General features: G+C 42.9%; 2 protein-coding genes across 2 annotated transcripts; one reads left to right on the top strand and one right to left on the bottom strand.

Annotated features, from left to right (window-relative positions):
• Positions 1–37: 37 nt before the first annotated feature.
• On the bottom strand, positions 38–6,073 carry bckdha (branched chain keto acid dehydrogenase E1 subunit alpha). The gene is made up of 8 exons (XM_034604990.1): positions 5,756–6,073; positions 3,565–3,741; positions 3,386–3,472; positions 3,207–3,315; positions 1,847–2,008; positions 1,552–1,758; positions 1,321–1,462; positions 38–889 (listed from the first exon to the last, which is right to left on the bottom strand). The coding sequence occupies exons 1-8, from the start codon at positions 5,867–5,869 to the stop codon at positions 547–549; spliced, it is 1,341 nt and encodes a 446-aa protein (XP_034460881.1). The 5' UTR covers positions 5,870–6,073; the 3' UTR covers positions 38–546.
• Positions 6,074–10,461: 4,388 nt separating this feature from the next.
• Positions 10,462–13,096, top strand: exosc5 (exosome component 5). Its single transcript, XM_034604994.1, has 6 exons — positions 10,462–10,683; positions 11,626–11,739; positions 12,032–12,153; positions 12,276–12,416; positions 12,559–12,648; positions 12,909–13,096. The coding sequence occupies exons 1-6, from the start codon at positions 10,578–10,580 to the stop codon at positions 13,002–13,004; spliced, it is 669 nt and encodes a 222-aa protein (XP_034460885.1). The 5' UTR covers positions 10,462–10,577; the 3' UTR covers positions 13,005–13,096.
• The last annotated feature ends 26 nt before the right edge of the window (positions 13,097–13,122 follow it).

The following is a 13,122-nucleotide window of genomic DNA, read 5'->3' as shown; positions in this document are numbered from 1 at the left end:
CCACTCTACCAGCGGGTTTAAATAAACACCAAGACAATTTAAATCAGTTCTTTCGTTTATTTTCCACAAAACACCAAACATGTAACAGGAGCTAGATGGGTGTGTAGTTCTGGAATTTAGTGTTGTCTTTAACAGCATTACTCACACCTATCAGACATTTGTGTTTGCCAAAAAACATTTAATCACGTTTTCAGATCAGTCGCCTCAGTGTCACAAAAGGAAACCTGTTAAACACCATGATCACAGGAGAAGACAGGAGAGAGGAGAGAACAGAGGTAAACTGCCACCATTTATTGCTTCATTTGTGTGGTTGTTTTTATGCATAATGCAGTCATACTGCAGCAGAACCGGGGTGTGAAACTAAAGTGAGATTTAGTGTTCATAGAAAACAGTAAGTCTACTAGCTGAAGGCACCAAACCCAGAGGTATGAAGTACAATCTGCAGAAAGAAATGACACGTCATATCAAAACTACATCTTCAAGAAACAGTCTCAATACTGACCCACTCCAAAGTTTAACCATCACATAGTAACCTATTCAGGGTAATTATTTATCATACAGGTCAAGTGGGTAGTGCTCCTTGTACTGCTGCATGTGCCTCCACATGGATTGTCTCTGCCTGTCCAGGTTGGGCGTCATCTCCTGGTACACGTCAGTAAACATGAGTTCGGGATTGGGCTTCAGGCGCCGTTCAGCCTTCTCGAACGCCTCCATCACCGTCTTACGGGACTGCTTCCTCCAGCTCCTCTCGTCGTCTTCGCTCCACCAGTCGCGGGCCGTCATGTAGTGTCTCAGCCTGGAGATGGGGTGGTCCTGCTTGTCCCAGTAGTTCACCTCGTCCACTGAGCGGTAAGCCGAGCTGTCGTCGCTGGTGCTGTGGTGCCCAATTCTGGAATAAGATCAGATCTTCAATTAACTTTCCATAACAACATGTTAGGGCCGAGTACATTTTCTGCTCTGTGCTACCAAGTCCTGTCACTTCACTGACCCTGTTATTTCAGAAACTCCTCATGATCTAAAATATGAATGCTATACACAGCACAATTCATAGAGAGGTGGAAAGATAATTCCATGTAGTCTAGTATAATTCACTCAACCAGTTATGTGCATATATATATATATATTTATTTTTGTAATATTGTACAGATCAGGTTCCTTTTTGGAAATCCCACATCAGACTACACAGTTTTGTCAGTTTGAAATTATTATTAATATTTCTAATAGTGATGAATCAGTAAGGATGATGAGCTTTATGCCATAAACTGTTTTTTGTGTCTTCTGTGGGTGTGTAAGCAGGATATTCAAAACCACTCAACCAACCTGTACGTCATTGCTTCGATGAGGAAAGGCTGGTTCTCTGCCACAGCTCTGCGTCGAGCTTCCTTCGTAGCGTTGTACACGGCAAACACATCGTTACCATCGACACGGATGGACAGCATTCCGTAGCCTGGACCACGAGCAGCTGCTCGATCAGACAAAGAGCACGTGTTCATAAAAGCAGCTTAGGATCGAAACTTAGATTCTGTAGAAAACCGCACCACGGCTTCTTACCAATGCCGTCCCCTCTGTACTGCTCGTTGGTGGGGGTGGAGATGGCGTAGCCGTTGTTACGACAGAAGAAAATAATTGGGCACTCTAGGGTGGCAGAGAAGTTGAAGCCAGCGTGTGCGTCCCCTTCACTGGCGGCTCCCTCTCCGAAATAACAGATCACAGCGCGGTTGGTGTTTTCTCTCTTGAATGCATATGCAGCTCCAGTCGCTGAAACACACACACATCCGGCGTGAATAGATGTTTATAGGTGTTATTTATGTCTTTACCAAATGGAGAAGTTAACACACACACTCACCCTGAGGAATCTGAGTGGCCAGAGGAGAGGAGATGGTGACAAAGTTCAGGTCTTTGGAGCCGTAGTGGACAGGCATCTGCCGACCCTTGCCGAGGTCATCAGCATTGGCATAGCACTGAGCCATGAACAGATCCAGAGGAAAACCGCGATACATCAACACTCCTGCAGGGCAGCATAGGAGTTTTAACACAATTCATCTCAAAACAAGAAAACCTAATGGTCTTAATACCAAGTGTCCATGGAAGGGGGGTGTATGACGGGTTATTCAAATGACTGGGGGTGGGCAAAACGCAGAAAAGCAAAGCAATGATTCAGAGAAAGGTACAGAGGGTGAGAGAGTAGTTAGGGTGTCAGGGAGACCTATTTAAAAGTGTGTATGTTGGCAGGAAGGCATGTGAGGGGTGAGAGAGGGACAATAACACAACAAACATAAAGACAATCTGATAAAAGAAATTATATTTAGATGTTTTAATGCATTTTGTCTTATTTGATGTAAAGCATGCCGAGTACTGGATTGCACTTTTGATAAAAAGTAATTACCTAATCCATTTCTCCGTTTATATATTTTTTGCTATGAAGAACCTGTGATACTGTTTGATGTGATCCGCTGATATAGACTGACAGTGATTATTCTGAATGACCGAACTGATGTAATTGGACATGTGTGAGCTGCAGACGCGTCATGTGATTCACTGACTGCATTGACGCTTTGTTCGCCTCGGATATAATCATTCACCAGAGCGTGCAGCAGAACACCTGCTAAAACAAACAAGCTTTGAACTGAGCTACAGTCGCTGCTGACTCCGATCAGCTCTTTAACACGGCTGAGCTCCTGATCGCCACAACTCTTACAAAACAGGTGGAAAAAGAAATAAAAGTTAACGTTATTATAAAAAAAAACAACTCTGTTCTGCTTTTCTAAATGAACAAGATTCAAGTCCTGAGGTGGCTGTTAAAAACTAATAAAAATGCCATTCTTATTGTATTGTAGTGTGTGTGTAAGTACTCTTGCAAAGATAACTCAACAATGCAGATGGATTTGTAGTTAATTAGGATTATATGGGCGTCGGGGGTGAGGGGGACGACACCCCTGCCATAGAAAACGTGTTGTGTGCACAGCAGAAGTGGTTTGTACAGAGTTTATGCTGATTCCATCCTGCCTGCCAAAGCTGGTAACATCTTTATGGATGAATTTGTGGTCATTGTGGTTTAAAGGGGATGGTGCCCCTTTGTTATACACCTCGATAAATTGCTCGATCACTAGAAAAATAAGGTTTAAAGAACTTGAAAAAGTAACTTTGTAAATAAAAATGAACTAAATCCAGTTAAATGATTCAAATCCACACAGTGTGATACGTACCCGCTTCTCTGTATTGACCAAAGACCAGGTCACTTGGGTCAAGAGCAGCAGCACTGCCAATGTGTGTTCCCTCCTCACCATAGTTGGTCATGTAGAAGGAAATCCGTCCCTGTATCAGAAAACACCTGTTCAGCCTGTTCCGTGGTGAAACAAGGAAATGCAAGAGGAAGGAAACACACCTGTCTCTGGGACTCATAGAGAATGCGGTCCATCGTGTTCAGCAGAGTCATCTTCTGATAAAAGTTCATAACCGTCTCTTTGGAGAGCTGAGGGTGGGAACAAACACACAAAACAACACATGAAGTACACACTAGAGTGCCACATTAAATAAACAGGGTCGTGCGCAGACTGACTGTACCTGAGGGTCTTCAGAGGGGTTGATGATATTTCCTTGCCTGTCCATCACCCGGTACACTGGGATCCCAGAGATCACATTGGGCTGGATAAACTCAAGCTGATCCACATACTCGGCAGACGCTCCAGGGAACTGCGGCTTGTCCAGCGATGAGTCAAAGGGCTGCTGCTGGTGCACGGCCTGAAAGATTGAAGACAAGCGATTGACAACATCACTCTGGCAAGGACCTTCGAAAATAGACACCGCAAATACGGCTTCATCTTCGTCTTAATGATGACATCCAGAAAACTGACTTTTATATTTTCACATTTACTGTTTTAAAGACCAAACCTTCTGGGATCATTGACATGACAAGTTTCGGCATTAAACAGGATAGAAGGATGCAGTCATAATTCAATGCTAATGCTGGTATTAAGAATATACAGCAATTTATAATATATTATAAATGATAATATGCATTGTTGACAATTGGGATAAATAACATAAGAGTGTTGTTCTCTTTTAGGTGGAAATGATAAACCATGTGGTATAGCAATGGATGAATTTGTTTATTCATAATTTTTATTCTGGAGAAGTAACCCTTTTAACCAGTTAGCCATTTTCAGATCCTCAATGGATGAGTTATTTCACTTTGCGTGTAGGCTTTGAATTTTACACAGGAAGGAAGTGGAGAAGGAACACAGGATTTAATTGAATAATCAAATATTTTATTTGTCCTAAGTTATGTTATAAGATATAAGATGTTGGTGCAACCCAGAATAAACATGGGCTGGAAATGGGGAACACAGGTAATAGATGGGTCCCATGTGGGCTGAACTATCTAAAGTGAAAAGAGCAGAACAGGAAATTGTATCCAGCAAAGTGATATACATACAATTTCACATTGCACCCTTAAAAATAGGTTTTAGCCAATTCAATTAACTTAAAGATAATTAAAAAATAAGTAAATGTGTCTTCAATCTGATCCATTAAGAAAAGCCACAGAGCTCAGTGTGACAGTGTGACATCTGGAAAAGGAACAAACACAAAAACAACTAAAAGAATAAAAACAGCTGTAACGTTTATTTCTCTATTTATTTGATTAAAAACGAGATTTCCACTCTCACCCACACGCCCCTGCCCTCGACCAATAGGAACGAAGCTAGCTGACGTTAGCATTAGCCGCGTTAGCTTCGCAGCGTCCCAGCAGCAAACACAAGGTCAAGCTACACATTGAGTTCTTAAAAAACACGCGTACACAAACAAAACACGTGGCGACGTCTGTTTGATCCAACGAGTAGAACAAACCGTGTGTGTGTGTCTGCGTCTTTTCCTCTGTGGGGCCGACAGCTAAGCTAACAAGCTAACCCGGCTGAAGTTGGCTTCAGGTTCGACACTCAAAGAGGAGAAATGAGTGGTTGAGTAAAGAACTGAACTAAAACACTTCACAGATCTGATGTGAGACATTAAACTCTCTCATTACTCTGCAATAACTTAATCTGCACATCTTATATTCATAGTTTATTTTAGTATGTCACACTCCTGAACCTATCATCGCATTGTCTCTTGTTTATAGGCTTGTTATAGTGAGTACTTTACTGTGTACTCCAGTACTTTGTGTATCCTAGTAGTTTATTGTGTGCTATTTAATTGGGAGTGTGTACAGTTTTTTAGTACATTCTATGTTTATTACATACATTCTATTTTGAGCTATTTTAATAAGCAATAAGTAGCAAAAAAACAAACATGAAGAATTCAAATAGCTCAAAATAGACAAGATATCAAATTAACTAAAAACTGTACATAGTAAGTAAATGATACACAATAAAATACTACAATACCACAGTTGATTATTAAATATAACAACAAGAGACTAAATTCAAGAGATGACAAACAACTGCTGCAAAGTTGCATTAGTTTGCATTTAAAGACAAAGTGATGACGTAGACAGGAGTATGACAACTGCACAATTTTTTTTTTTAATACATTTTGTGTTTATTACTTTTTTTTAAAGCTAATTCATCTGATCTGTTTTAATTTCTACTTCTCTCTGTGTGCAATGCCCTTGACCTGCTGCTGTTCACCGGCGAGTCACAACCCAGCTTCGGTCACCGTGTTGTGGTTGCGTTGTGTATTGTGTGTTGTGTATTGTGTGTTGTGTGTTGTGTATTGTGTATTGTGTATTGTGTGTGAACCTCCATCCCGCTGAACTCACGCTGACTCGCAGGCTCCTGTGCTGCAGCAGCCTCGTCGCCCTCAGTCCTGTCGCCACACGAACAGCCTGGAAACACGCTCCGTACATTTTGTTGACGCCGCTCACAGCCGCCATCTGCACGGGTCAGTGAGCCGCTGAGCTGAGGCTGGTCACAGGGAATCGAACTGTGACACAGACTCGACGGGACGGGACGGGACGTGTTGACTTGTTGTTGTTGTTGTTGTTTTTTGTGTATCGCTTTACAGCTTGAAACGCTGCTGCTGCTTCTTCTTCTGTCCACAGCACAGCCACACTTCCGCCTCTTCCTCTTCTTCTGGTGTTTAATGGCGGTTGGCAAACCAGCTTATAGGTGCATTACCGCCACCGTCTGGACTGCAGTAAACCACACTGAACAAAAATGTCATAATTTTCTTTGGCTCTGTTTCCTACGGTGGCCGAGAGAGGCCGACGCACTGCAAATACGGAAAACGCACGCTAATTGAAAACACACGTGCAGATTAAGAAAAAAACATCATAAATTTTGATGACACATTCTCTGCAAAAAGTCCCAACACAAGCAAATACAGAAATGGGCTGAAAATAGCGAAAGCGACAATGCAAATGTTTTCAGGGGACCCAAAAAAGTGATGAACCTGGCTGTAGTTCAATGCTTTGTGAAGTTGTTGTAGTCACTCGTCAGTGGTGTGGGAATTCTACCAGGTAGACGACATGCAGGGACCATAGTATCAGGTCAGGTCTTTGGGCGGTAGTGACAATATGTGATGGGACTGTAAACCAACATCTCCCAGTCTCAGGCTTGCTCTAACTGACCACTCCTGGTCAGTGGAGGGGCCCTCATTGTCCCTGTTCCCCCTCACAAATGTGGTCCTTTGAACTGTATGACAAGGCATTGGTAGAAGACATTGGTAGCAGTTTGTTTTAATTGTTGTTGAAAGGCATTTGAGAACCTGGTTGTGTCTCCACGTATACTTATACGTGGAGACACAACCAGGTTTCCAGGTAAAAACTGGCACAGCACTCAGTAGAGGGCATACTTCCTCCGAGACTGTCTACTTACGAAACCACATTTAAATTGACCAGATCCCGATTTTTGTTTGGATCTGCACCAAATTACACACACTCATAAATTTCAACTTCAGTGGTTTCTATTGAACGCAACTTCAAGTGATTTAATTTTGAACATTTAAATAGTAAACCAATATGTACTTTGAGAAAATGTCCTTTATGTTTTCCTTTTTTCCCCACACGTTACAGGGACTGGGGGCAGAGCTCGAAACAGCAAATGCCTTTGAACCCTTTGAACCATTCCTTTTTAATGAAGAAGCGTGGTTCCTTTATGCTGTGACACTTACTCATTCAAAAGGGATTGTTTTCCATAGGATGTCTATTAAATGTCTGTGTTTGTCTTTGATGTATTAAATGTTGCGTGGCAATGCTTAAATAGTAGTGGACATTGTTAGTGCTCTGGCCCCACAGGTGGATCTAAGAGAGAAGAGGAAGAAGCTTGTAATTTATACTCAAAGCATTGGACAATATCCAGGAGTTCAATTTTATTCAGATAGAGCACAGCACTTACTGAAGAAGACCATGGATCTGAAAGAGTCACCATGTGATAAACCACAGATCACAATCGACATGGTTCGTCCATGCATTGAAGCCTTCTCAGAGGGGATAACAGCAATCCAGTGGGAACTGTTAGAATCTGGAAAACCTGATGAAGCCACAAAATTTGCCCTGGCAGAGCTGCTTTTAAATTTGATGTCAACCCTCTCTGGGGTTTTGGTCAAGCATTTAAAAAGCAATGTCTGCATATCGGAGGAACTTGTGCTGGAGAGTATCAGCGAACCAGTCTCCCAAGGTTTTGCTGAAGTTCTGCATACTTCGTTAAGCTCGTCTTTCCGTTCTTCCAGCTTGGAGAAACTGACATCTTCATTGGTGGAAGAGGTTACAGTGAGTGTCAACACTTCTCGACTACTGTCCTCCTCATCACCGCCTCGGTCAAAACGAGTCACTCCCACAAGCAGACTGAACAAAATGGTTTCTTATGCCTGCAAGTTATTGAAGAAATTTGCGGGCAAAATGAAAACACTATGCTGCGTACGAAAAGTCAGAGTGTCCATTACTGACCCGGAGGTTGAGACTACATCACAGAGCGGCTCCTCAAAAGAAAGTGTTGTGAGTGAAAAGATCAAATCTGTCAAGGAAATAATCAGAAAGGAGGTGAGTCAGATCACAGAAGTGATTCTGGATGTTGTGCCTGACGCAGAGTACACCCTGCTACAGTCTCAGTCCAGTCTGGAGATTAAAAATACTGCAGATGCCATTGTTCGGTTTGCAGTGAAGACGGAACAGACAGAGTCTGCAGGTACAAGCCCCAAAAGGATCAACTCTGCGGGCGGTGTGAAGAGGAGGATAAAGAACCTTTTCGTGGAGACTTTTGGTAAAGCATATATTCACAGGATTGTTGCACAAACCAGGGCAAGGTTTTACCCTACAGCCACAGCCAAAAGCAAAGAGGAATTGCAGGCACTCAATGCTTCTATTGATGTTGTGCTTCTTACAAAGGATGATGCAAATCAAAACCTCTCATCTGCTAAAAATACAACACTCACACAAGAGCTGAGCGATCTCCTCTACATGCACATCACACCTCCGACTTACAACACGCCTGATCCCAAGTCAGAGGATCCCATGCTTTCAGACATATGGGACAGAGTGATCAATTTCCTGTCAATTAGGGAATGGTGGGTGCAAAACCATGCTGATGACCACAGCAACAGAGTGGCACAGGCTTTAATGGAGTCTGGGTCATTATGCGATATGAACACTGATTCAGCTGATTCCGACCAGAGTACAGCCGATCCCGACCAGATCCCATCCGATCCCGACCAGATCCCATCCGATCCTGACCAGATCCCATCCGATCCTGACCAGATCCCATCCGATCCTGACCAGAATCCATACGATCTCGAGCAGAGTCTGTCTGATCCCGAGCAGAGTTTATCTGATCCCGAGCAGATTTCAGCTGATCTTGAGCCGAGTCAAGTTGATCCCAACCAGAGTTCAGCTGATCCTGACCAGAGTCAAGATGAGCCCGATGTGACTTCAACTGATCCCAACCAGCAACCAGATGATCCTGAACAGAATGCAGCAGCACTGGCACAATACAAAAATGCTTTTATCAGGGTTCTTGTGATAAAGCTCATGATGAAGACACTGGATCGGGCAAAAATGACGTGGATCTACTTTCAAGACCCGCAGGCAACCATCCAACGGCTCACAGAAAAAATATTGGCTGACGTTGACAACGCCAATATCGACATCACTGCAGAAAAAGTTGCAAACCTCCAAACACCCATTTTCAAGGACCTGAGCAAGAAGTTCGGCTCTGCAACAGGATTGCTGGCTGCCATGGAAGTAGGGGACACAGAGGTTGAGAAATGCATTGCCTCCTTGTTGATAGGTCACCTGACAAAGCAACGTGGGGCCATCGCCCGATTCTTCATTTAATTTTTATTTAATTTCTAAGGCTTGTCAATGAGGAACTAGTGAGTGCAAAACCAACAGGTTGACAAAAAAATTTGCAAACCTCGACATGCCCATTTCCAAGGACCTGAGCAAGAAGTTCGGCTCTGCTATAGTATTGCTGGCTGCCATTGAAGCAGGGGACATTGCCTCCCTGTTAAAAGATCACCTGGCAACTCTAGATTCTTCAGTTTATCAATTTTTTACTTTATTTCGAGGGTTTTCTCCGGGTGCTCCGGTTACCCCTGTGCCCCGAAATAATAACAAAAAAATTGTAATAAAAAAAAAGAATACAATTCGCCTGTTTTTGTGTACATTCTTCATTCAAATTAACATTGTTGTCATGATCCAAAATGGTTAGTAGATTATGGTTGTGGATATTATTATGGTTGGATTATGGTTAGCCTTTTTTAAATAATATATATACATTTGATTAGCTATGTTTGCAATACTCATTTGCACCACCCAGTTCACTGTTACTTGTTTACAATTCATTTTTTAGAGCCAGACTGAACAATTGTAAATCTGCATTCACAGATTTCTTTTGCCATTTTCAGACATGACCTGAGTCGAATAAACCTTTAATACTGACTAGTTTAAAAGAAAAACTTTTCTAGGTGGAATAAACCTTTAAAACTATAGGTAGTTTTATAGAAAGAAGTATTTCGGTTGAATAAACATTTAAAACTATTACTAGTTTTAAAGAAATAACTACTTAGGTGCAATAAACATCTAAAACTTTAAGGCGTTTAAAAGAAAATAGTATTTAGGTGTAGTAAGGTTTAAAACTTTAACTAGTTTAAAATAAATAGTATTCAGGTGGAATATAGATTTAAAAATATAAGTAGTTCTATAGAAAATAGTATTTATGTGGAATAAACCTTTTAAACTTTAACTAGTTTAAAATAAAATAGTATTTAGGGGGAATAAACATTTGAAATGGTGAAAAGCTGTCCTTACACTACAGTGTCCGGTCATCCAGGTCGTTAGGTGGCGCTGTGACAAAATCTCTAGAAATGTCGTCCGCTCCGGTATCACAGGAACACGACTTTACACCACAGAGGAAAATCAGTGCGAGATGTTTTAAACATTAAATTTAACGTTGACGAGAGGAAGAGGAAGCGGAAGAGGAAGCGGAAGAATACAACCTGAAGGACACGGAAGAAGCGCAGCTGCTGTAAGAAGAAGAAGAAGAAGAAGAAGAAGAAGAAGAAGAAGAAGAAGAAGAAGAACGCGTCATCGGTGTTTACTGCTGGACCCGTGACGTCATCCACCCTCGACACACGCTGGGTCCTGAATGGCGGTGATGGAGGCGCGCTGCTCCTCGAACGTGATGCTGCGGGAGTTCGCCTGCGAACAGAACTTTCTGTCTCAACCGGACGGATCCGCGTCCTTCGTCCACGGTAAATACACGAGTTCAGCTTCGTCCTCCACTTTACATATCCACACACCTCGTTGTGTCACTGGCAACAGCGAAGTCGCGCCGCTGTCACGTTTAAATGGCCACTTTAGCTGAATAATCACATTTCGTGGCAAACTACTAGTTTGTAGTTTAGAGCGGAATCGGACACGAGTTCTTCTTTATGGACAAAAGTGTTCATTCAGTGTCATCGCCTTTGGTTGGACAGGTACACACAAGTACTTAAGTGTGAGGATATATAGAAACATATGGATGGAATACAAACTAATATACAGTGTAAAAACCAGACCAACATGTGCAGTGAGAGAATATGTACAGTGAACGGATTGCACGTGAACCGTTGTTTTGCACAGGCAGATGAATATAGCTCAGTTAAGAGAGTTAAACCAGAGTTTTAAAGTCCATAATGGTGGTGCATGCAGTTCTACTGGGAGCAGAGCTGGTTGTATTAGTCCCACTGCTGCAGGAAGGAACCACCTGCGATACCTCTTCTCCAGGCTGTTGCTGAAGGAGCTGCCCAGTGCTGTGATGGTGTCCTGCAGGGGGTGGGGACTGGTTGTCCATCCTCCTCCTCCGTCCCACCACCTCCACTGGGTCAAGGGGGAATCCCAGGACCGAGCTCCTCCTCCTCCTCAGTCCATCCAGTCTCTTCCTGTCAGCAGTTGAAAGAGTTGTAGAATGGAGTTTCATAAAAGCTCCTGTAGGTGTAAATGTGTCGTTGTCCCAATACCTTTGTCCAACGTATGAAGAAATCAGGAATGACATTTTAGACTTCTTGATTTTGGGCTGTACTATTTTTTTTTCCCTCCCAGTAGTGGACACATTTCTCCTCCCATGAGATCTTATTGTTGTGATATAATCTCTATTCTGATCAAAAGCAAATCAAAATGCCCTTTAAGGTCTTTTCTGCTGTTCTAATTTGAAGGAGACACGAGTGTGTACGCTGGCGTCTATGGACCGGCTGAGGTCAAAGTCAGCAAGGAGATCTATGACCGGGCGACTCTGGAGGTGGTGATTCAGCCCAAAGTGGGACTTCCAAGTGAGTTGTGTTCCAAAGGGGGAGAATGTCTTCTTATGCAGCTGTATTCACTTGTTGTGAGTCTAAAACAGCTGCTGAGTGTCGCTGTTGTGCAGTGTGAGCAAACTAAATCTTCTTGTGTGGTTGCAGTAGAGTATCAGGAGGCTACTAACACTTCATTTTACAGCTTTCCACGCATATCCTGTTCTAATGCTGCTATACCACAACACACCACACGGTGGAATAAGTCGTCCAGTAGTAGTGTTTCTGTTTCTGGCTCATGTGTGAATCTCCACATTTATTTATGTCTTAGGTGTAAGGGAGCGATCACAGGAGCAGTGTGTGCGAGAAACCTGCGAGGCGTCTCTGCTCCTGTCGCTTCACCCGCGCTCCTCCCTCACGCTCATTCTTCAGGTGCTGCACGATGACGGCTCAGTATCCTTCAGGGAAGCTCTGGGCTGCTTTGTGTATCCAGTGTGTGTGTGTGTGTGTGGAGCATTGAAATGTTCCCCTGGTGCTGTTTCGTGGTGCGTGTTCTTCCTGACCGGTCCCTCCAGCTCCTGTCCTGCTTGTTGAATGCAGCCTGCATGTCTCTCATGGACGCGGGCCTGCCGATGAGTTGCCTGTTCTGTGGAGTGACCTGTGCCATTGACGCAGACGGTCAAATCATCACAGACCCCACCGCCGCTCAGGAAAAGGTAAATCTGATGCTCACAAAACCCGAGCAAGCACCTTGATGTTGACAAGAGCAGCTGATTGTTAAATATCAGGAAATAGTGACAAATCATATCCTTTCATTACCGTCACGTCTCTGAATCTGTTGATTTCTTCTTCCACCAGGAAAGTCGAGCTTTGATGACCTTCGCTATCGACAGTAATAAACACAATGTATTGATGTCCTCAACCAAAGGATCGTTTTCAGTTAACGAGGTCTGTAAATATATTCGTTTTTTTAAATCAGAAACACTGCAGCATTGTCAAATTCTGTTCCATAATTCTTCCAGATTTTCAAATCTCTATTTTATTTATGTTCTTCATCATATCTGTGTTTACTGCTCTGTCAGCACTTTCCTTCAGGTCTGATGATGACGATGAGATATGTTTCTGTCTCTTTCTGTTCGAACACCACAGACCTTATTAATATTTAGACTTTTCTTTAAAGCTTGTTTTGCTCTTTCTTCCTCGTGCAGCTGCAGCAGTGTATAGCAGTCAGTCAGAAAGCCTCCGAGAAGCTGTTCCAGTTCTACAGGGACTCTGTGAGGCGGCGGTACTCCAAAACCCTCTGATGGCGAAGCAGCGTACTTCTTCTGGTCTTTTTTTTTTTATAAAAACAAATGCAAACAAATACTGATGTTGTAATAAAATATTTAGCGAATACTCTTGGGCTCCTTTTGCCTCATTTCG

The sequence above is a fragment of the Hippoglossus hippoglossus genome, chromosome 13 (genome assembly GCF_009819705.1).
Source record: "Hippoglossus hippoglossus isolate fHipHip1 chromosome 13, fHipHip1.pri, whole genome shotgun sequence".
In the NCBI taxonomy this organism is placed as follows: Eukaryota; Metazoa; Chordata; class Actinopteri; order Pleuronectiformes; family Pleuronectidae; genus Hippoglossus; species Hippoglossus hippoglossus.
The sequence above is the reverse complement of the archived record's forward strand: the minus strand, read 5'-3'. Positions and strand labels throughout refer to the sequence as shown.